Source organism: Muntiacus reevesi, chromosome 9 (genome assembly GCF_963930625.1).
Source record: "Muntiacus reevesi chromosome 9, mMunRee1.1, whole genome shotgun sequence".
NCBI classification, from domain to species: domain Eukaryota; kingdom Metazoa; phylum Chordata; class Mammalia; order Artiodactyla; family Cervidae; genus Muntiacus; species Muntiacus reevesi.
Window position 1 is genome coordinate 9,567,716 of NC_089257.1, and position 24,988 is coordinate 9,592,703.

At 38.7% G+C, this 24,988-nt stretch overlaps 1 protein-coding gene and 1 pseudogene across 1 annotated transcript; one reads left to right on the forward strand and one right to left on the reverse strand.

The window, feature by feature from the left end:
• Positions 1–14,629: 14,629 nt before the first annotated feature.
• On the reverse strand, positions 14,630–16,089 carry LOC136175525 (endogenous retrovirus group PABLB member 1 Env polyprotein-like; annotated as a pseudogene).
• Positions 16,090–23,192: 7,103 nt separating this feature from the next.
• On the forward strand, positions 23,193–24,134 carry LOC136174648 (olfactory receptor 8K3-like). The gene has a single exon (XM_065944823.1). The coding sequence runs from the start codon at positions 23,193–23,195 to the stop codon at positions 24,132–24,134; it is 942 nt and encodes a 313-aa protein (XP_065800895.1).
• The last annotated feature ends 854 nt before the right edge of the window (positions 24,135–24,988 follow it).

Below are 24,988 nucleotides of genomic sequence, written 5' to 3' on the forward strand. Positions count from 1 at the left end.
TATTGATCATGCAAGACTTTAGTGAAGCAGAGTAGAATCTGTGAATTGAGAGAAAAATGAGAGTGGGTATTGCATGTGGTAGTGAAAATGCTGAATTGAATGTTTTATTACATTGAAATGTAATGAATACAAAGCAAATGAAAGAGAATTCTGTAATAAAATGATGATAATGCAGTATGGAATGAGAATGTAAAATAGAAGTAGCTAATTCCTCTCCCTAGAGTTTTAAAAAGAAAAAAAAAAAAAAAAAGGAAACACTAGCTTATCTAGACACATCATATTATTATGTTTAATGCATTTAAACATTTTAAATAAGACAATGATTTAAAACATCTCCCTTATGTCATCCACTTAAGGAGATCACTACAGAGCTACAGGAACATTGAAGGGCTTGTACTATGGGTAAAATATATCTTAATCCAAATCCTTATGAGATTGTATTAGGGTGAAGCATAGGAACAAAATTAATATGAACCTAAGTATGGGCTGCTGTCTATGGGGTTGCACAGAGTTGGACACGACTAAAGTGACTTAGCAACAGCAGCAGCAAGTATGAGGAAAAGGAAAATGAAATGTGCACAAATAAATCTGACCAGGCTATTGGGAAACACAAATTGCTCAAGACGACTAATAGCCACTTCTCCTCCCTTGTTTCTTTTTTCTTTTTTTTTTTTTTTCAGTGGGTTTTTTCATACATTGATATGAATCAGCCATAGAGCTACACGTATTCCCCATCCCGGTCCCCCATCCCACCTCCCTCTCCACCCGGCTCCTCTGGGTCTTCCCAGCCCACCAGGCCCGAGCACTTGACTCATGCATCCCACCTGGGCTGGTGGTCTGTTTCACCACAGATAATATACATGCTGTTCTTTCGAAACATCCCACCCTCCCCTTCTCCCATAGAGTTCAGAAGTCTGTTCTGTACTTCTGTGTCTCTTTTTCTGTTTTGCATATAGGGTTATCGCCACCATCTATCTAAATTCCGTATATATGTGTTAGTATACTGTAATGTTCTTTATCTTTCTGGCTTACTTCACTCTGTATAATGGGCTCCAGTTTCATCCATCTCATTAGAACTGATTCACATGAATTCTTTTTAACAGCTGAGTAATATTCCATGGTGTATATGTACCACAGCTTCCTTATCCATTCATCTGCTGATGGGCATCTAGGTTGCTTCCATGTCCTGGCTATTATAAACAGTGCTGCGATGAACATTGGGGTGCACGTGTCTCTTTCAGATCTGGATTCCTCAGTGTGTATGCCCAGAAGTGGGATTGCTGGGTCATATGGTAGTTCTATTTCCAGTTTTTTAAGAAATCTCCACACTGTTTTCCATAGTGGCTGTACTAGGTTGCATTCCCACCAAGAGTGTAAGAGGGTTCCCTTTTCTCCACACCCTCTCCAGCATTTATTGCTTGTAGACTTTTGGATAGCAACCATCCTGACTGGTGTGTAATGGTACCTCATTGTGGTTTTGATTTGCATTTCTCTGATAATGAGTGATGTTGAGCATCTTTTCATGTGTTTGTTAGCCATCTGCATGTCTTCTTTGGAGAAATGTCTGTTTAGTTCTTTGGCCCATTTTTTGATTGGGTCATTTATTTTTCTGGAATTGAGCTGCAGGAGTTGCTTGTATATTTTTGAGATTAATCCTTTGTCTGTTTCCTCATTTACTATTATTTTCTCCCAATCTGAGGGCTGTCTTTTCACCTTCCTTATAGTTTCCTTTGTTGTGCAAAAGCATTTAATTTTCATTAGGTCCCATTTGTTTAGTTTTGCTTTTATTTCCAATATTCTGGGAGGTGGGTAATAGAAGATCTTGCTGTGATTTATGTCGGAGAGTGTTTTGCCTATGTTCTCCTCTAGGAGTTTTATAGTTTCTGGTCTTACATTTAGATATTTAATCCATTTTGAGTTTATTTTTGTGTATGGTGTTAGAAAGTGTTCTAGTTTCATTCTTTTACAAGTGGTTGACCAGTTTTCCCAGCACCACTTGTTAAAGAGATTGTCTTTTTTCATTGTATATCCTTATCTCCTTTGTCAAAGATAAGGTGTCCATAGGTTCGTGGATTTATCTCTGGGCTTTCTATTCTGTTCCATTGATCTATATTTCTGTCTTTGTGCCAGTACCATACTGTCTTGATGATTGTGGCTTTGTAGTAAAGTCTGAAGTCAGGCAGGTTGATTCCTCCAGTTCCATTCTTCTTTCTCAAGATTACTTTGGCTATTCGAGGTTTTTTGTATTTCCATACAAATTGTGAAATTATTTGTTCTAGTTCTGTGAAAAATACCGTTGGTAGCTTGATAGGGATTACATTGAATCTATAGATTGCTTTGGGTAGAATAGCCATTTTGACAATATTGATTCTTCCAATCCATGAACATGGTATTTTTCTCCATCTGTTTGTGTCCTCTTTGATTTCTTTCATCAATGTTTTATAGTTTTCTATGTATAGGTCTTTTGTTTCTTTAGGTAGATATACTTCTAAGTATTTTATTCTTTTTGTTGCAATGGTGAATGGTATTGTTTCCTTAATTTCTCTTTCTGCTTTTTCATTGCTAGTATATAGGAATGCAAGAGATTTCTGTGTGTTAGTTTTATATCCTGCAACTTTACTCTATTCATTGATTAGCTCTAGTAATTTTCTGGAAGAGCCTTTAGGGTTTTCTATGTAGAGGATCATTTCATCTGCAAACAGCGAGAGTTTCACTTCTTCTGTTCCTATCTGGATTCCTTTTACGTCTTTTTCTGCTCTGATTGCTGTGGCCAAAACTTCCAACACTATGTTGAATAGTAGTGGTGAGACTGGGCATCCTTGTCTTGTTCCTGATTTCAGAGGAAATGCTTTCAATTTTTCACCATTGAGGGTGATGCTTGCTGTGGGTTTGTCATATATAGCTTTTATTATGTTGAGGTATGTTCCTTCTATTCCTGCTTTCTGGAGAGTTTTAATCATAAATGAGTGTTGAGTTTTGTCAAAAGCTTTCTCTGCATCTATTGAGATAATCATATGGTTTTTATCTTCCAATTTGTTAATGTGGTGTATTACGTTGATTGATTTGCGGATATTAAAGAATCCTTGCATTCCTGAGATAAAGCCCACTTGGTCATGGTGTATGATTTTTTTAATATGTTGTTGGATTCTGTTTGCTAGAATTTTGTTAAGGATTTTTGCATCTATGTTCATCAGTGATATTGACCTGTAGTTTTCTTTTTTTGTGGCATCTTTGTCTGGTTTTGGAATTAGGGTGATGGTGGCCTCATAGAATGAGTTTGGAAGTTTACCTTCATCTGCAATTTTCTGGAAGAGTTTGAGTAAGATAGGTGTTAGCTCTTCTCTAAATTTTTGATAGAATTCAGCTGTGAAGCCGTCTGGTCCTGGGCTTTTGTTTGCTGCAAGATTTTTGATTACAGTTTCGATTTCCTTGCTTGTGATGGTTCTGTTAAGATCTTCTATTTCTTCCTGGTTCAGTTTTGGAAAGTTATACTTTTCTAAGAATTTGTCCATTTCTTCCAAGTTGTCCATTTTATTGGCATAAAGCTGCTGGTAGTAGTCTCTTATGATCCTTTGGATTTCAGTGTTGTCTGTTGTCATCTCACCCTTTTCATTTCTTATTTTGTTAATTTGGTTCTTCTCTCTTTGTTTCTTAATGAGTCTTGCTAATGGTTTGTCAATTTTGTTTATTTTTTCAAAAAACCAGCATTTAGCTTTGTTGATTTTTGTTATGGTCTCTTTAGTTTCTTTTGCATTTATTTCTGCCCTAATTTTTAAGATTTCTTTCCTTCTGCTAACCCTGGGGTTCTTCATTTCTTCCTTCTCTAATTGCTTTAGGTGTAGAGTTAGGTTATTTATTTGGCTTTTTTCTTGTTTCTTGATGTAAGCCTATAATGCTATGAACCTTCCCCTTAGCACTGCTTTTGGAGTGTCCCATAGGTTTTGGGTTGTTGTGTTTTCATTTTCATTCGTTTCTATACATATTTTGGTTTCTTTTTTTATTTCTTCTATGATTTGTAGGTTATTCAGAAGCTTGTTATTTAGCCTCCAATATGTTTGAATTTTTAACAATTTTTTTCCTGTCATTGAGATCTAATCTTACTGCACTGTGGTCAGAAAAGATGACTGGAATGATTTCAATTTTTTTTGAATTTTCCAAGACTAGATTTATGGCCCAGGATGTGATCTATTCTGGAGAAGGTTCCGTGTGCACTTGAGAAAAAGGTGAAATTGATTGTTTTGGGGTGAAATGTCCTATAGATATCAATTAGGTCTAGCTGGTCCATTGTGTCATTTAAGGTTTGTGTTTCCTTATTGATTTTCTGTTTAGTTGATCTGTCCATAGTTGTGAGTGGGGTTTCTGTTAAGATTTCTAAAACTTCAGGGATGATCAAGAAACTGCTTGGTATCTCCTTAAGGAGAGTCTCAAAGGGTGGAAAAGAATTCATAAATTGCTCACAATATGTATTTTATGAAGCGCATGAGAAAGCCAAGACAGAGTTTTCATTACAAGTAAACATAGTGTATTTTGTGTGGTGCTGTATTTTACCAATATCCAGATTGATGATTTGCAATATAGCACTGATTCTACGCCCCTTGTAGGCATCAAGTTGGGCCATGGTGGGGGCACGGAGGACTCTTACCTGGAAACACGGTATCAATTCATCATCACACCCCTGAAAAAAACTTTTGTCACCCAAAAAGAATTTGCGTGTACATGCGTAAAAGTAATCTGTTTCAGGTAACTTGCTGTCTCTATTAAGAAATGAAGAATAAATAACAGGAAAATCCTATTTAGCTGACATACGAAGACATTTCCAGGTTCCATGAATATACTGAAAGATTTCATTCTTGATTATCTTCCCAACAAACTTGCAAGAAATAGTTCCTTTCACTGATGGATATAAAGAGATTAGGAGCTTCACCAATGGCTCAGTGGCAAAAACTCCACCTGCACTGCAGGAGACAAGAGTTCAATCCCCTGGAGGAGGGCACAGCAACCCACTCCAGGATTCCTGCTTGGATAGCCCTGTGGACAGAGAAGGTTGGTGAGCCAAGATGCATGGGGTCGGGAAGAGTCAGGCAGAACTCAAGTGACTGAGCAGGCACGAATGCATAGAGATTAAGGTCGTTTATATTTGCCAAAGTAATGCTTTGTATGTACCAAAAATGCACATATAACAGATTATACCACCTATGCACACTTCTCAAAATGTTTCCTGTAATGAAAGTCAATTATGTTTAACTTGATCTGATAGAATTTCTTTAATTTCTTTAACTTCAGATCTCTTTCCAGTATTAGGCAAGTGTATTCATCATTTCATCCTGTGCATTCAGTAGACATAAAGTCTTTCACATAAGTATGTTTTAAAGTGAGGGCTTCTGAATGTCCCCACCCATAAAGAAGCTAAAGTGTATATTATTTCTTTTCCTTTCTGTTTTACTTATTTACCTTTGCTTGTGTACATGTGTGGGGTTTTGTTTATTAACATTTGGTGTGATTTATTGTTCATACTCTTTCATGGTTCATGTTAATAGCAAACTTATTTGTGGTTTCAAGCAAGCTCCTTAGAGTGGGAGGACTTAAACTCAACAGTCATATGAATTTGCTCAAACACCTTCGTTCCACACGGGGACCTCAGGGTCCTATTTTTTTCTCCTCAGTTCTATTATTATCCCATCTGAGTTCTACAGAACCTATTCACTCAACATCATGGCATTTCAGCAGCTCAGAAGATCATTACAGTATCTGTTTTTTTTTTTACTCAGTCTTTCTGTCTACACTTGTGAATATGTCAGTTAAGACAGATTTCTTAAAGACAAAAATGATTTTAAATAATTTTTGTTTAATGGTCATTTTGCAAATTGACCATATGAGGGTCATATGCAAACTATATTTGCATAAGAGGTCCACTGTATGATAAATTATTTGTTGCTTCCCTTTCATGTTGCTGTTTCCTAGGATTTGACTGAGTGTGTATTACATGTTGATAAGGATGCATTATCTCACTGCATTGATTTGATAGTTTCTCTTCTCAGAAATAAATAGTTGCACTCCCATGACTTGGTCTATGCTGTATTTCTAGTGAAAGTATAGTGTGACATGTAACAATTGATGTAGATGCTATGATATCTGGACTAACTATAAAATACCATTACATTCTTCCATATTTCTCCTTACTTGTAGTATCTTTTTTAACATTAATGGTGTTTTATTTACATCAGAGAGGATCTAGATTCTTCTCTTCAGCTACTGTCAAGGACTAAAATTTTGCATGTGATCAGGCCTTCTCTGACGGTCCAGTGACTAAGAATCTGCCTGCCAATGCTAGGGACACAGGTTCAATCCCTGGTCGTGGAAGATCCCTTATATTCTGGATGAAATAAGCCCTTTTGCCACAACTGCTGAAGCCAGCATACCTAGAGCCTGTGCTTCACAAAAGCATAAGTCCCCACCTGCTGCAACTATAGGAAGACTGCATGCAGCAACAAATACCCAGAACAGCCAAAAATAAATAAATATTAATTTTTCTTTTAAAAACTATTAAAAATTTTTCATTTGAATAAACAAAATTCATTTGGATTAAAATTGTTATATTATCATGTAAAAGTAAATATTACTAATAAGCTTTTATAGTTGATTTTTTAATTATGAAAAATAATATAGCTAAGAAATATGTATTTATAAATGCAAACTATCTTCCTAGAAAATTATGTTAGGCAGTGATCCTAAGAAATGTTAATTTTAGTTATTTATGGCTGTTGAGATTATTAATATATTTAATTTAATAAATTTGCTTTTATGTTTTTCCCAAAATATCTTTAGCAAATAATTGCAACTTTTATGATAAAAAGAAGTTTCTAATATAAGGAATTGAAAAAAATCATTAGTAAACATAATGCTATATACCTTTTCTAAAATCAGTCTTAGTGTACTTCACATGATGGTCCCCTTGAAATGATGTACAAAAGGGGAAAAAATGTATTCAGATTCACTGATGTTTCTGATATATTTTATTCATCCTATAAATTACTCTCTATTTCATTATTATATGAATGAATACTTTATTTGGGCTTCCCAGGTAGTGCTAACGGTAAAGAACCCACCGATCAATGCAGGTTAGAGGCACGGGTTCAATCCTTGAGTCAGGAAGATCCCCTGGATGTGGGCACGGCAAACCGCTTTTGTGTTCTTGCCTGGAAAACCCCTTGGACAGAGCAGCCTGGTGGGCTGCGGTCCACAGGTGGCAAAGATTCAAACAAGAAGCATAGCACACACGCACTTTATTTAAGGAAGTTTTCCAGTTTTTAATAGAATATGAATACTTGAAAAAACAGGAGTTGGTGCATAAATGAATAATTAGATAGAGTATTTTGAACATCAGTAATACATAATACATAATAATACATAATACAAAATTGATTTTAAAAGATCACTACAATATTAAAATAATAAATACAAATGAGATTTAACAAGAGTACTATTGTATTTGAAACAGCAATCTGAGTTTTAATTCAGAAATATAAGCTGTAATTTAAACATATATATAAATGTATGTATGTATTTATGTAGGCACACTAAGAAACACTTTACAACAAGTTGCAGAAAAGGATTCTCTCAAATAGAAATTTATAAATTTCTTAGTGTTTCTTAGTGTGCATACATAAATACATACATACATTTATATATATAACTCCCTCAAAACCCAAACCAGGTTCATGTGCATTGACTAGGGTGTTCTGCTTGATATTGAGGGAAAAGAAGTAACTGATTTTCTTCTTTTCTTTCAGAAAACAAAAAATATTGCATTTTCCAAATTTTTCAGCAAAGCTTTCAATAGTATGAAAAGCAGGCAAAGGTATTAAGGGAAAAAATAAAGAAAATCTTAATAGATATTCAAATATTCTAAACAAAAATTTAACAAATTTAATCTAGCAAAATATATAAATAATAATACATCAGTGACTAGCTTATCCCTGAAAAGTATCATAAGTTTAATATTAAAAAAAGTTTACATACATACCATTTAATTCACCTCAAGTACAATCAAATACTTAGGTAAAATCTAAGAAAATATGGAAATCACCCAAGTGTAGTGAAATACTTTTGTGAAACTAAGAAAAAAATTAAGAAGATCTGTATACTGAAAAGTACAAAATCAGTTCACTTCAGTTCAGTTCAGTCGCTCAGTCATGTCTGACGCTTTGCGACCCCATGAATCGGAGCACGCCAGGCCTCTCTGTCCATCACCAACTCCAGGAATTTACTCAAACCCAAGTCCAGCGAGTCGGTGATGCCATCCAGCCATCTCATCCTCTGTCGTCCCCTTCTCCTCCTGTCCCCTGTCTTTAGCAGCATCAGGGTCTTTTCCAATGAGTCAACTCTTTGTATGAAGTGGCCAAAGTATTGGAGTTTCAGCTTCAACATCAGTCCTTCCAATGAACACCCGGGACTGATTTCCCTTAGGATGGACTGGTTGGGTCTCCTGGCAGTCCGAGGGACTCTCAAGAGTCTTCTCCAACACCACAGTTCAAAAGCATCAACTTTTCAGTGCTCAGCTTTCTTCACAGTCCAACTCTCACATCCATACATGACCACTGGAAAAACCATAGCCTTGACCAGACGGACCTTGGTTGGCAAAGTAATGTCCCTGCTTTTTAATATGCTCTCTAGGTTGGTCATAACTTTCCTTCTAAGGGCTAAGCGTCTTTTAATTTCATGACTGCAATCACCATCTGCAGTGATTTTGGAGCCCCAAAATATAAAGTCTGACACTGTTTCCACAGTCTCCCCATCTATTCCCCAAGAAGTGATGGGACCAGATGCCAAGGTCTTAGTTTTCTGAACGTTAAGCTTTAAGCCAAATTTTTCACTCTCTTCTTTCACTTTCATCGAGAGACTTTTTAGTTCTTCTTCACTTTCTGCCATAAGGGTGGTGTTGTCTGCATATCTGAGGTTATTGATATTTCTCCCAGCAATCTTAATTCCAGCCTGTGCTTCTCCCAGCCCAGCGTTTCTCATGATGTACTCTGCATATAAGTTAAATAAACAGGGTGACCATATACAGCCTTGACGTATTTCTTTTCCTATTTGGAGCCAGTCTGTTGGTCCATGTCCAGTTCTAACTCTTGCTTCCTGACCTGCATGCAGTTTCCTCAAGAGGCAGGTCAGGTGGTCTGGAATGCCATCTCTTTCAGTATTTTCCAGGTTATTGTGATCCATACAGTCAAAGGCTTTGGCATAGTCAATAAAGCAGAAGTAGATGTTTCTCTGGAACTCTTTTGCTTTTTTGATGATCCAGCAGATGTTGGCCATTTGATCTCTGGTTCCTCTGCCTTTTCTAAAACCAGGTTGGATATCTGGAATTTCACAGTTCACGTATTGCTGAAGCCTGGCTAGGAGAATTTTGAGCATTATTTTACTAGCGTGTGAGATGAGTGCAATTGTGCGGTAGTTTGAGCATTTTTTGGCATTGCCTTTCTTAAGGATTGGAATGAAAACTGACCTTTTCCAATCCTGTGGCCACTGCTGAGTTTTCCAGATTTGCTGGCATATTGAGTGCAGCACTTTCACAGCATCATCATTTAGGATTTGAAATAGCTCAACTGGAATTCCATCACATCCACTAGCTTTGTTTGTAGTGATGCTTTCTAAGGCCCACTTGACTTCACATTCCAGGATGTCTGGCTCTAGGTGAGTGATCACAGCATTGTGATTATCTGGGTCGTGAAGGACTTTTTTGTACACTTCTGTGTATTCTTGCCACCTCTTCTTGATATCTTCTGCTTCTGTTAGGTCCATACCATTTCTGTCCTTTATTGAACCCATCTTTGTGTGAAATGTTCCTTTGGTATCTCTAATTTTCTCGAAGAGATCTCTAGTCTTTTCCATTCTGTTGTTTTCCTCTATTTTTTTACATTGATCACTGAGGAAGGCTTTCTTATCTCTCCTGGCTATTCTTTGGAACTCTGCTTTCAAATCAGAATATCTTTCCTTTTCTCCTTTGCTTTTCTCTTCTATTCTTTTCACAGCTATTTGTAAGGCCTCCTCAGACAACCATTTTGCCTTTTTGCATTTCTTTTCCATGGGGATGGCTCGATCCCTGTCTCTTGTACAATGTCACAAACCTCTGTCCATAGCTCATCAGGCATTCTGTCTGTCAGATCTAATCCCTTAAATCTATTTCTCACTTCCACTGTGTAGTCATAAGGGATTTGATTTAGGTCATACCTAAATGATCTAGTGGTTTTCCCTACTTTCTTCAGTTTAAGTCTGAATTTGGCAATAAGGAGTTCATGATCTGAGCCACAGTCAGCTCCCGGTCTTGTTTTTGCTGACTGTATAGAGCTTCTCCATCTTTGGCTGCAAAGAATATAATCAGTTTGATTTTGGTGTTGGCTATCTGGTGATGTCCATGTGTAGAGTCTTCTCTTGGGTTGTTGGAAGAGGGTGTTTGCTATGACCAGTGCATTATCTTGGCAAAACTCTATTAGCCTTTGCCTTGCTTCATTCCATACTCCAAGGCCAAATTTGCCTGTTACTCCAGGTGTTTCTTGACTTCCAACCTTTGCATTCCAGTCCCCTATAATGAAAATGACATATTTTTGGGGTTTTAGTTCTAAAAGGTCTTGTAGGTCTTCATAGAATCATTCAATTTCACCTTTTTCAGTGTTACTGGTTGGAGCATAGGTTTGGATTACCATGATATTGAATGGTTTGCATTGGAAACAAACAGAGATCATTCTGTCATTTTTGAGATTGCATCCAAGTACTGCATTTCAGACACTTTTATTGACTATGATGGCTACTCCACTTTTTCTAAGAGATTCCTGCCCACAGTAGTAGATTTAATGATCATCAGAATTAAATTCACCCATTATAGTGATTAGCAAAATGAAAGATGATCAAAATGAGATGCTAAACATATTTAGTTTAGAGTTGGAAGACTAAATGTGATAAAACTCCTAGTTCTCTCTAAAGTGATATATAGATTTAATGCAAAGTCCATGAAGTTTCAGCAGATATTCTATAGACACAGTTCAGAGCAGTCGTTCAGTCATCTCCATCTCTTTGCGACCCCATGGACTGCAGCAAGCAAGGCCTCCCTGTCCATCAGCAACTCCTGGGTTTACTCAAACTCAAATGCATTGAATCCGTGATGCCATCCATCCGTCTCATCCTCTTCATCCCCTTCTTCTCCTGCTTTCAGTCTTTCCCAGAATCAGGGTCTTTTCAAATGAGTTAGTTCTTCGCATCAGGGGGCCAAAGTATTGGAGTTTTCAACGTCAGTCTTTCCAATGAATATTCAGGACTGGTTTCCTTTAGGATGGATTGGTTGGATCTCCTTGCAGTTCAAGAGACTCTCAAGAGATTTCTCCAACACCACAGTTCAAAAGCATCAATTCTTCAGCGCTCAGCTTTCTTTATAGTCCAACTCTCTCATACATACATGACTAAATGGAAAAACCGTAGCTTTAACTAGATGGACGTTTGTCAGCAGAGGAATGTCTCTGCTTTTTAATAAGCTGTCTAGGTTGATCATAACTTTTCTTCCAAGAAGCAAGTGTCTTTTAATTTAATGACTGAAGTCACCATCTGCAGTGATTTTAGAGTCCCAAAAAAGAAAGTCTCTCAATGTTTCCTTTGTTTCCCCATCTATTTGCCATGAAGTGATGGGACCAGACGTCATGACCTTAGTTTTCTGAATGCTAAGTTTTAAGCCAACTTTTTCACTCACCTCTCTCACTTTCATCAAGAGGCTCTTTAGTTCCTCTTTACTTTTTGCCATAAGGGTGGTGTCATCTGCATATCTGAGGTGACTTAGCACAGCACACCAATTTAAAGAATAATCCCCTGTGTTAAAAAATAAAACGAAAGAAAAATGAAAGAAAACATTTTATGCATGCACAATGTACTATTATTTTTAGTTTATTTACATATTTTATGTAACACAAGAAGACACAAAAGATCCCCTTTGCGTCACCCACTTGAGGAGACCATTACAGAACGAAGGGAATACTGACAGGCTTGCTGTATAGGTAAAATGCATTATACCTGATCCCTGTCTGATGGGATTAGAGTACACCCGAGAAACAGAATCAATAGGAAGCGAACTAAGAGTAAACATAGAATGAGAAACACACAACTAAATCTTTCTCATTTTGGGGGAATACAAATTATTCTGGACTAGTAACAAGTTCATCTACTCCCTAGTTTCATTAAGGTTTCCAATACCTCAGGGACAATCACAAAATTGCTTAGCATCTCCTCAGGGAGAGACACAGAGAGTGAAGAAGTTTCTGTAAATTGCTCTCACTACGCATATTCTGAAACACATGGAGAAGTCAAGACACAGCTTTTGTGACAGGTAAGCAGATAGTATGCTTCATGTGGTATCATATTTTACCAATATCCAAGTAGTTTGGTAATCTGCAGTAGGACACTTATTCTATAACCAAGCATATCAAAATATCAAGATTTCTGGTTGTTCCGTGTTCATCCTGTTATTAATAATGCACAAGCAGAACAGGACTGCTCCCCTTTTTCTTTAGATTAATTTACACATATTTTCACCAGTGCTGATGACAACCTTTGAAACATCAGTGCCACAACATTTATGTAATATTTATGTTTTATATCAAGACTTCAATATATGAATTTGTTGTTCAGTTGCTAAGTTGTATCCAACTCTTTGCGATCCCATGGACTGCAGCATGTAAGGCTTCTCTGTCCTTAACTATCTCCTGGAGTTTGCTCAAATTCATGTCCATTGAGATGGTGATGCTAGTCAGCTTTCTCATACTCTGCCACCCTTTTCTTATTTTGCCTTCAATCTTTCCCAGCATCAGCATCTTTTCCAATGAATCAGCTCTTTACATCAGGTGGCCAAGGTGTTGAAGTTTCAGATTCAGCATCAGTCCTTCCATTGAATGTTCAGTGTTTGTTTCCTTTAGGGTTGATTGGTTTGATTTCCATTCAGTCCAAGAGACTCTTAAAAGCCTTTTCAGCAAACAATTCAAATAAGAAAGGACAAAACTGAGAGATAAGACAGCCTAAAGTGTATGAAGTTATATATATATATACATATATATATATATATATGTATATATATATAATATATGCAGAATTATGAAGTGGCAAGTAGTCAATTTCCAGGTTATTGTCTTTCCAAATCTTTAGTTACTGATTCTGAGTGTTTCTTAGTCTCCTCTCAAAAATTGTATATTTAATTAACATTTAAATGAACACATAATTTTTTTTTCTGATCTTTTGATGAGAAAAATGGGGATTTCCCCCTTGCATTGAGATGTGAAAATTAATTTTTGGAGCCTAGGGTACTTTGACTACCTAATGTTATGGTGATGATATAATGTCCAGCATGTTTCCACTGGAATCAGACAGAAAACACATATAATTTTCTCAGACTACGATTTCAAAAATGAATCATCAGAAAATCAACACAGATAACAAATAGGAAAAAGTATTGTGATGCTTTCCATACAATTCTGATGCTGTTAAGAATAAGCTTTTCTTATTGTAAGAATAAGTCCTTAATTATCTTAAAGGAAAATCAGCACTTGCTAGTGTAATTATTTATTCCTTAGCCTTTCAAAATTGCACCTAAACAAGATTTATATGCCTTCTCTCATTACTTATAAAAAATTAATTGTAGCTCAGTATTTCTGACATAAGAAATTAATATACACAAATACATGTTATCAGAAGCTCACAGCCTTGTACACAAGATTTATTTGAGATGTTTATTTCCCATAAACTTATTTATAATTTAACATTATAAAGTATTTTTATTTTTTAATAAATTTTTTGAATTATTAAAATTCAGAAACTCCTGACACCACTATTTTGTTTGTAATTAGGAAGTTACGTGATGAAGGAGCCTGATGGGCTACAGTTCATGGGGCAGCAAGGAGTATATATATAAGGGTAGACCCTGGTTGCTTAGATGATAAAGAATCTACCAGCAATGTGAGAGGCCTGGGTTTGACCCCTGTGTCTGGAAGATACCCTGGAGAAGGGCATGGTAAACTACTCTAGGATCCTTGCCTTGAGTCCCAGGGACAGAAGAGCCTGGTGTATTCCAGCCCATGGGGTTGCAGTGTCAGACATGGCTAAGTAACTAACACATACATGTATTTTATTTTCCCAGTATCCTATTGTGTAATATAGTGATTTAAAACTTATTTTTATATAATGTAGAAAATGTCTTTATCCAAAAGTAATGTTTACAAAATTTTATTATATAAAACAAATTCCAGTGACATCACTTTCTCTCAATTTGGTCAATTTCCTTACAATATCTTTGGTTCCTCCTTGACAAAATATATATTACGTGTTACAAACAACTTGGAGTATGCTAGCTAAAGGTTGTTGCTGATCCAGAGGCCAGGATTCTTGGCCTCTGGAGGATACGAATTCAATCTGGGGCCAGAGATGAGGCTGGATCGCTCAGAGCTTTTGTGTAATAAAGTTTTATTAAAGTATAAAGGAGATAGAGGAAGCTTCTGACAGAGGCATCAGAATGGGGCAGAGAGCACCCCCTGCTAGTCTTCAGCTGGATGTTACATAGTCACTAGCAGTCTGTTAATGAAAGAAAGGAATGTCTTAAAACTCAGAATGGCACCACATAATTCATCCCAGGCCATAAAATGATTGACTTGAATCTTGTAGAAGGGCAGATTGCCATACAATTAGGGATAGCAGGAGTTTGCGCAACCATCTGTAACCTAAAAGCTTTCATGTGACTAGAAACAAATCCAGTTACACCGTTACAGATGCAGGGAGCAAAGAGCAAAAACAAAACAATCAGAGTTATTGCAATTAAGATAGTTTTCTACCATGGGGAGCTAGTTAACGTCTCCCAAAGTGAGGCAACCAAGGATTCAGGAGTATCCATGGCCCGGATCATCTTGTTCATGTGTTTAGTAAAATGAGTAACATTAGTGCTCATATCAGGTATATATGTGCAGCATTGAGTATGAATGATGGCACCAGTTCCTCCTTGCACAGCTGTCAGAAATCTAAAGCCAATCTGTTTTGTAAAACCACCTTTCTAATTTGTGCTTGTTCAGCATTAAGAGCTGAAATCGCTTTTTGAGAATCTTGTAATGCCTGTTGAGTAAAATCAGTCAAAGCATCCACTCGTAGCATAACATCTGTAGTTTCCAAAGAGAGGACAGACACTGCAGCCAAATAATCATACCAGTGAAATACAGACCTTGCCCACCGAGTTTTAAGGTGGGGTACATTAACAGGCTTCTCTGGAAGCTCTGAAAATATAAAGCCGTGAGTAAAGGCTAGACCCAGGGTGCATCTCCCTAACCAGCCAGGGGGAAGCCAAGCCCATAGGTAGGAGCCACATATCCAGGAAGTCCCGTTTGGAGCAAGCCAGCGTGGCTGAGATACCCAGTCCCAATTAGCGCCTGGCCAGACAAAGGGAGGGCCTGAACTGGGGTTGGAAAACACGGGAATGATTGCGTTACATATTTCCTGAGGCAAAAATCCCAATTGTTTCCAATCATTGTAATTAAGTTGTTGGTTAACTTTTGGGGATGACCCTGTTTGTTCCCAGCATATAGGGGCAGTAGATATTAGACGTCCTTTCTCAGGAGTTAATTATATAACCTCATCCCATATTTGATAAATGTCAGGTAAAAAGGCATCAGATCTAAACCTATTTGTCTTATGTGCAGCAAAATAGTCATTAAACTGAGACAGTGTATAATCAAAATCAAAAGTCACGTTATGTCCATAGTTAAGGTACAAAGTATTACACCAGTCCATTCTAGGGTTGTTAGATGTCATCAGACGAAGAAGAGGCATCACATATGATTGTTGTGGAAGGTATTTGCAGACTTGGAGAAAGTCTTTTCCTTGAAGTGGAGATGTCCACCACGGGAAGCCTTCCACCAATGCAGAGGGGAGCACTCCGCAGACCCAGCAGTTAGACCGATTGTGGAATGCAGCATAGGAGTGAGCCCAGGACAGGAAGGCATTGTCTTGAGGATCAAAGGGCAGACTCAGTATTTCTGGAGTCAGCAGAAGTAGCCTCACATAGATTATCAGGCCCATCTGAAAAGTACAAAGTCAGAGCATAGAAAGAAAAGACATAAAATGAAATCACTTAGTTCTGGTCAGGGTGCCACCTCTTAACTCGAGTGTGATGCACCCACGAATCAATTCCTGGCACTTTGACAGCTGTGGGAGAAGAAAGAATAACCCGGTAAGGGCCTTCCCAGAGGGGCTCGAGGGATGGGCCCTCAGATGCCAGTGTTTTGATGAGGACCTGGTTCCTGGCTCAAATAGAGGCTTGCTTGACTCAGAGGCTGGGCCAAGAGTCGTCTCCCAGAGTTCTGTTAATGCCTGTTGAAAAGCTGAGAGTTGAGTTACATAACTAGTTAATTCTTCAGGGTTAGCAGTTAAAAGTCTCTCAGTCTCTCTGAAATGCTTAATAGGTCCTCCTGTTGCTGTTTTAAACTTCCTTTCTTTCCATATTGCAGCATGAGCACGCCAAGTCAAATAAGCATACTTAGAATCAGTGGAGATATTTACTCGCTGCCCTTTGCTTAACTCTAGAGCTCGGGTCAGAGCCACAAGCTCCGCTAACTGGGCCCTGGTTCCCTGGGGGAGATTTTGCTTCTAAAACCTGTTCAGCAGTCACCGCGGCATAACCTGCTTTACGCTTTCCATCCCAAACAAAAGAGCTGCCATCTGTAAATATTTCCATGTCAGGATTGTCTAATGGGGTATCCATTAGATCTTCCCGAGCTGCAGAGGTTAAAGTTAGGAATTGGGAACAATCGTGATCAGGTGCATCATTTTTCTTCCCAGGAAGGAAAGTGGCAGGATTTAAATTTCCAAAAACCTTAAGCTTAATTGCTGGTCCTTTTAACAACAATGACTGATATTTAAGAAGTCTACTGTCTATCATCCAAATACGAACCTTAGAATTTAAGATTCCACTTACATCATGAGAAGTCAGTACAGTAAGGTTTCGTCCATTAATTATTTTTAAAGCTTCAGTTCAGTTCAGTTCTGTTCAGTCGCTCAGTCGTGGCCGACTCTTTGCAACCCCATGAATCGCAGCACGCCAGGCCTCCCTATCCATCACCAACTCCTGGAGTTTACTCAAACTCATGCCCATCAAGTTGGTGATGCCATCCAGCCATCTGATCCTCTGTTTTCCCCTTCTCCTCCCGCCCCCAATCCCTCCCAGCATCAGGGTCTTTTCCAATGAGTCAACACTTCGCATGAGGTGGCCAAAGTATTGGAGTTTCAGCTTCAGCATCAGTCCTTCCAATGAACACCCAGGACTGATCTTCTTTAGGATGGACTGGTTGGATCTCCTTGCAGTCCAAGGGACTCTCAAGAATCTTCTCCAACACCATAGTTCAAAACCATCAATTTTTCGGCACTCAGATTTCTTCACAGTCCAACTCTCACATCCATACATGACCACTGGAAAAACCATAGCCTTGACCAGACGGACCTATGTTGGCAAAGTTATGTCTCTGCTTTTCAATATGCTGTCTAGGTTGGTCATAACTTTCCTTCCAAGGAGTAAGCGTCTTTTAATTTCATGGCTGCAGTCACCATCCTCAGTGATTTTGGAGCTCCCCAAAATAAAGTCTGACACTGTTTCCACTGTCTCCCTATCTATTTCCCATGCGATGATGGGACCGGATGCCATGATCTTAGTTTTCTGAATGCTGAGCTTTAAGCCAACTTTGTCACTCTCCTCTTTCACTTTCATCAAGAGGCTTTTCAGTTCCTCTTCACTGTCTGCCATTTAAAGCTTCAGGTGCTAATAAAACTGCTGCCCCAATTACTCTTAGGCAGTGAAATTACATGAAATTACATCTAATTCTTTGCTTATATAAGCAATAGGTTGCTGGTTGTGTCAAAACTCCCAAGGTCATACCTTTTCTTTCAGTGACAAACAAATTAAATTTTGACCCTGTGGGGAAGCTCAAAGCGGGAGCTTGCAGGAGAGCAGTCTGAAGAACCTTAAATCCTTTTGATTATCTGGAGACCAAACAAGTTTGTTGGTTTAGGCCTGCTGAGTTTCAGCTATAAGTTTATATAAAGGCCAGGAAAGTTCCCCATAACACGGAATCCAAATATGACAGTAGCCTGTGATTCCCAAAAATCCCCTCAATTGCCTTAAAGTCATAGGTAGGGGATGATTTAGTATAGGTTTAATTCTCTCAGGGCCTATGGCCCTAGTCCCTTCTGATATGATTAGGCCCAGATGGCTAACAGATTGTTGACAAAGCTGAGCCTTCTCTCTTGATGCCTTGTAACCGCGGCCTGCCAGAAAGTTTAAGAAATCTTCTGAAACTTGTGAGCAAGCTTCCTCTGTCTCAACACAGAGCAAAATATCATCTACATATTGTAACACCACCGCTTCAGAGCTATTAAAGTTTTGTAGATCCCATGACAAACTTTGCCCAAGTATGTGAGGACTGTCACGAAATCCCTGGGGCAAAACTGTCCAGGTTAACTGAGAAGCTGGCTGCGTGGGGTCTTCAAAGGCAAATAGAAATTGACTTTCCTCCGCCAAAGGCACTGAATAGAAGGCATCTTTTAAATCAATTACTGAAAAATATTTGGCTCGTTCAGGAATGTCAGACAATAGAGTATAAGGATTAGTCACCACGAGGTGTAAAGGAACCACAGCCTCATTTATTATTCGTGAATCTTGAACTAGTCTCCATCTATCATTTGGTTTCTTTATACCCAGAATAGGAGTGTTGCATGGACTGTTACTGGGAACTAACAGTCCCTGCTCCTTTAAATTCTCAATGATGGGTTTTAACCCTTCGTTAACCTCAGGTTTCAGTGGATACTGCTTCTTATGTGGGGATAAGAGCGGGTCTTTGAGCTTGACAACTACAGGAATAGCATTTTGTGCTCGACCCACAGATCTTCCATCAGCCCATACTCTAGGATTCACATTTTGTTCAACTAAAGGGAGAGAAAGGGAGGGCTCTATATTCATGAAAAGAGAGGCATGGACCTGGCTCAGTATATCCCTCCCCAAAAGGGGTGAGGGGGATTCTGGCAAGATAAGAAACTCGTGTGAAAATAGCACAGGATCCCAGTTGCACAATAGAGAATAACTGAAATAATACCTTTTGGCTAGTCCAGACAACCCCATTACAGAAGTGGATCAAGAAGAAAGTGGACCCGGGGCTTCAGTAAGCACAGAGTAAGTTGCCCCAGTATCTAAAAGGAAATTGACGGATTGGCCTCCCACCGTTATCAATACCCGGGGTTCCTCAGGTGTAATTAGGACTGGAGCTTGTGTGGGGACCCCCAGGCACCTTCAGTCCTGATTGCCTTGAGAGTCAGAAACCCCTGAAACCTACGCCTCTGGGGGCAGTCTCTCCTCCAGTGTGGTCCCTTGCAGACTGGACAAGGAGCCGGGGCGGCTTAGATGCCTGAGGGCAATCCTGCTTGAGATGCCCCTCCTTTCCACAGCAATAGCAAACCCATCCCTTTTCACCTGGGTCCCTCTGGGCGTTTCTCTTAGGCTGCTTGAAGACGGTTTTCCTAGTCATTGCGAACGCTTCTGCCTGTTCCTTTGTCTTTCTCTGCCTTTCTTTCTTTTCCTCATATTCCCTTCCATAATAGACTGTCTGAGCCAGTTGTAACAGATTATCTAAAGACTGATTTGGTCCATATGCCCGTTTTGATAACTTACGGCGAATATCTGGAGCTGACTGAGAAATCTATCTTTTAAGATCATTTTTCCCTCGTTTTCTACAGAACCAGTCTAATTGTAAAACAGTATTATACTTAAGAGACCCTCCAACTGGCCACCGTTTGCCTTCTTCCAGTGGGTACCGTGGCCATGCAGTATCACATAGGAAGACCAGGTGTGTCTTCTTTAAGTCCTGGGGACCAAATCTATCCCAGTTTTTCAGGATACAGTTCAAAGGGGTGAGGCTGGAATTGTTAGCTCCCATCTTGTCCTGAAGGATCCCAGAGGAGCCCACAAGATGAAAGGTTGCTGCTGAACGATAAGACGCCAGGATTCTTGGCCTCCGGAGGAGACGAATTCAATCCGGGGCCAGAGACGAGACTGGATTGCTCAGAGATTTTGTGTAATAAAGATTTATTAAAGTATAAAGGAGATAGAGGAAGCTTCTGACACAGGCATCAGAAGGGGCAGAAAGAGCACCCCCCACTAGTCTTCAGCTGGATGTTATACAGTCACTAGCAGTCTGTTAATGAAAAGAAAGGAATATCTTAAAACTCAGAACGGCACCAGGCCCCTCATCCATAAATTGCCTTTTGTGATAATCCTAGCACCAGATCATTCATCCCAGGCCATAAGACAATTGACTTGAATCTTGTAGAAGGGCAGATTACCATACAAATAGTTTTGCTTACATAGTTTAGGGGAACAATATCCGAGTATAACAAACTGGTTTGTCAAGTAGGTTCTGAACCATTTGGGGGAACTTGAAGTCTGAGTCTGGGGTACATTAACATGGCTTAAGACAAACACTTCCATAAGAAAAAATGTATTGGTTAACTCAAGGTTTGAGAATAGTTAGTTTCAGGTGAAACCAGGTGTCATGCCAACACAGCATTTTAAGAGAAACCTTCTTTTCAATTTGTATAGAGAGGAAAAAAAGTATCACTAGTTTGTTTCCTCCTGCCACTTAAGAGAGAGAAGAATGTATGGCACTTGCAGCCTATTTCCTCCTTTTGGAGACCCCTGCCTTCCTGCCTGTTACCCTCTCAGTAGCTATATTGAAAATATAGAAGAAATGTGCTAAATTTTAGGTAAATATACATTGCATATATGAGGTAAGGTAGTCCATAAATTACTCAAAGAAGTGATGGTCCCCTTGTAGTCACGGGGTTGGGTCACAGTGACGGACCCTAGGACCTGTTACCTGAACACAGATATTCAGCCAATTCATCATCATGAAAATCATGACAAAAAGTTAAGTCACAAAAAAATGAATTTATATGTAGCTGTGCAGGCATAATCTATTTTAGGTAAACTGTTGTCTCTACTAAGAAATTGAAAACAAACAACAAAAATTCCTATGCAATTGATTTTGAAGGTATTTCAGGAGCTATGAATATCTTGACATATTTTATTTTTGATTGTCTTCACAGCAACCCTGCAAGAAACAGTTGATTTTGCTGATGTATATAAAGGTATTCACAAAATTTACACTTGCCAAATTATTCCTTTGTATATACCAAAATATAGGAATAGCAGATTATATCAGCCTATGTATATTTCTTAGAAAATTCCTTATATGAAAACAAATGTCTAATATGTTCTGATAGAATTTCTTTACTTTTACACCTCTGTGCAATATTAGTCAATTCATCTTGTACTATCAAGAGACATAAAGTCTTTCACATAAATATGCTTGTATACAAGGGCTACTAAATGTGTCCACACACAATTGCAAATAGGATTTTAAAAATGTATGCAATTCATACATGACTATGTTATACTATATGATTGTAATTATGCAAGTATAATTATAATTACAGTAAGTCCTCTACATAATAACGGGTTTCCTTCTTAGAGCATGTTTGTGAGTTTGTCTGCAGGATTCCTTGTGTCTCAGATGGTAAAGAACCTGCCTGTAATGCAGGAGACCAGGGTTTGATCCCTGGGTCTGGAAGATCCCCTGGAGAAGGGAATGGCATTTCAGTCCAGTATTCCTGCCTGGAGAATCCCATGAACAGAGGAGACTGTGGACCACAGTCCACGGGGTCACTAAGAGTCAGACAGGACTGAGGAGCTAGCACTTTCTTTTTTCATCAGTAAAGTTACCCTAGGTCCCCAACTAATGCAATTGACTATGTGGTACTGAGCTGTAATAGGTTTATAGCACCCATCACCTTGTTTGTACACTTGCTTCCAGATATCCTGGGATAGAAGTAAAGATGCTGTATTATAGTACAAGCTGTTGTACAGTAAAGTACAAAAGAATCACAGCCGCATGGACGCAGGGGCGTTGTAATGTACGCCAGACCCCTGAACTAACTTACACAACTGTACACACGAAAGCAGGCTTGCCTCTTAGAAAGCTTGCAAATTAAGGTTTATAGTTACAGAATTGAGAGCATATAATGTATAATAAAAAAGTTGTCAAGAAATAAATGTTATGTCAGTACTTTTCCTTTCTGTTTCCTTTATCTACTTTTATATCAATCTATATATCTACACATGTGTCAACATTTGCCAAAAATTGCCATTTGGCATTTGAGAGAAGGGAAAGTTGCTCAGCTGTGTCCAGCTCTTTGCAACCCCATGGACTGTAGCTTGCCAAGATCCTCTGTCCATGGAATTCTCCAGGCCAAAATACTGGAAGGGGTAACTGTTCCCTTCTCCAAGGAATCTTCCCAACCCAGGGGTCAAACCCAGGTCTCCTGAATTGCAAGCGGATTCTTTCCCATTTGAACCACCAGGGAAGCCCAAGAAAAGTGGAGTGCTTCATCTATACCTTCTCCAAGGGAATTTTCCAATCCAGGAATTGAACCAGGGCCTCCTGCATTGCAGGCAGATTGTTTATCATCTGAGCTACCAGGACAGCCTGCAAAAGTGAAAGTATCTGTCGGTGGGCCCTTTGTGATCCCATGGACTCTAACCACCAGGTTCCTCCATTTATGGAATTCTCCAGGCAAGAATACTGGAGTGGGTAGCCATTCCCTTCTCCAGGAGATCTTCCTGACTCAGGGATTGAACCCAGGCCTGCTGCATTGCTGGCAGATTCTTTACCATCTGAGCCACAAGGGAAGCATCATAATTCTTTCTGGTTGGGGGCTACCATAATACAGTATCATATTTACAAGTGTCACTGGACTATTACCATTTGAAGCCAGCAGCACACTTCCTCCATCGGTGACAATCAAAATGCCTCAAGATATTATTGAATGCTCTTTGGGGAACTGATTTTTCCCATTGGAAAATGACAAACTTAGCCCTCTCTCCAACGGTATTGCTATCTCTGTAACCGTTTCTATTTCTACAAATGTATGCTTTACTTCCAGGAGGCAATCATTTTAATAGAATTTAAAATTCAATTTATTATATTTATATTAACTTTGAATGCTAAAAAAATCACCAGGATTTAAAGCATAACACTATTTACTATTCTGAGGTCTCTATCCAGCATATGTTTTCTGATAAAATGGAAGAACACAACAGAACCATGCTGAGTGAATTCATCCTCATGGGAGTCACAGACCGCCCCGAGCTGCAGGCTCCACTGTTCGGGCTCTTCCTCATCATCTACGTGACCTCAGCGGTGGGCAACCTGGGCATGGTCATCCTCACTAAGGTGGACTCCAGGCTGCAGACACCCATGTACTTCTTTCTTAGACACCTGGCTCTTACTGATCTCGGTTATTCAACAGCCATAGGACCCAAAATGTTGGTAAATTTTGTTGTGGATCAGAATAAAATCTCCTATTATTTGTGTGCTACACAGATGGGTTTTTTCATCATATTCATTATTAATGAACTTTTTATCCTGGCGACAATGTCTTATGATCGCTATGTGGCCATTTGTAACCCTCTGCTCTACACGGTCATCATGTCACAAAGGGTGTGTAAAGTGCTGGTGGCAGTTCCCTATGTCTATAGCACATTCGTGTCTCTGTTGATCACCATTAAGCTTTTTAATTCATTCTTCTGTGGCTATAATGTCATCAATCATTTCTACTGTGACAATTTCACCTTGTTATCTTTGCTTTGCTCAGACACACATGAAATTGAGCTCATGATAATGATTTTCTCAGCTTTTAATTTGATTTTCACCCTTACGATAGTTCTTGCGTCTTACCTGTTCATCATTGCAGCTATTCTCAGGATGAAATCTGCGGAAGGCAGGCGGAAGGCTTTTTCTACCTGCGGTTCCCACCTGACAGTGGTCACCGTGTTCTATGGCACTTTGACATTTATGTATGTGAAACCCAAGTCCAGTCATTCCTTTGACACTGATAAAGTGGCGTCTATATTCTACACTCTTGTTATTCCCATGTTGAATCCTTTGATTTACAGCTTAAGAAACAAAGATGTAAAATATGCACTACAGAAGATGTGGAGAAAACTGTTTAGCATCTTTTTGTAACGATCACTGTCAATGTGATTTCTACAAATTAGGTTAAGGACTTGATAGCTCATTTTTTGTGTTTTCAAAGGGGGAAAACAAACACAAGAGTTTAGATATTTAGAGAATAACTTCTATGTGCCATTCACACTTCTATGTACTATAAGTTTATTAGTATAAGAAAAAAACAGGAAAAATATTTGCCATCTTTGATAAGAGATGAAACATAAGCAAAATATGAAATCAGTTTTAGAGTACAGTGGAATGAGTTAGGACACAATAGACCGTAAGAGCAGTTAAGGAGAGTAAGCTATGTCAAAGTGATGAAGAACAGTAGGTACAAAAGGAGAATGAAGTGACTTTTAGGGTAGTCAGCCTTTAGAGTAAACTTTAAAATATCTATTTGTGTTTGTGTACACGTGTGTGTTTTGTGTTAGCATATTCACTCCATTTCGGTCTTCGTGTTCTTACACAAGGTATGTTAAAAGCAACCTCAATTCCTCTTTTAAGAAGTAAAAAAGAGGCAGTTTCATGATTTTGTCTATGCTGCACTTATAGTGAAAGTGTAATGTGAACTATAGCAATTGTTATATATCTTATGATATCTGGACTAACTTCCTTCAAACCATCACTAAATCCCCCATTTTTTGTTTACTTTTAGTATTTTTAACATTCAAGACATTTTCTTTACATCAAGGAAGGACTAGACTCATTCCTTTGTTCACCAACCAAGAAGTAGAATTTTCTATGTAGTCAATTAAATTTCAATAAATAACACTTATTGAAATAAAATAATTGTGTGTATGCTGTTTCTGCTGTTCAGTTGCTAAGTTATGTCCAACTCTTTGCAACCTCATGGGCTGCAGAATACCAGA

Excerpts from the sequence above, each read along its gene's own strand:
- LOC136174648 (XM_065944823.1), top strand. The coding sequence starts at position 23,193 with ATGGAAGAACACAACAGAACCATGCTGAGTGAATTCATCCTCATGGGA.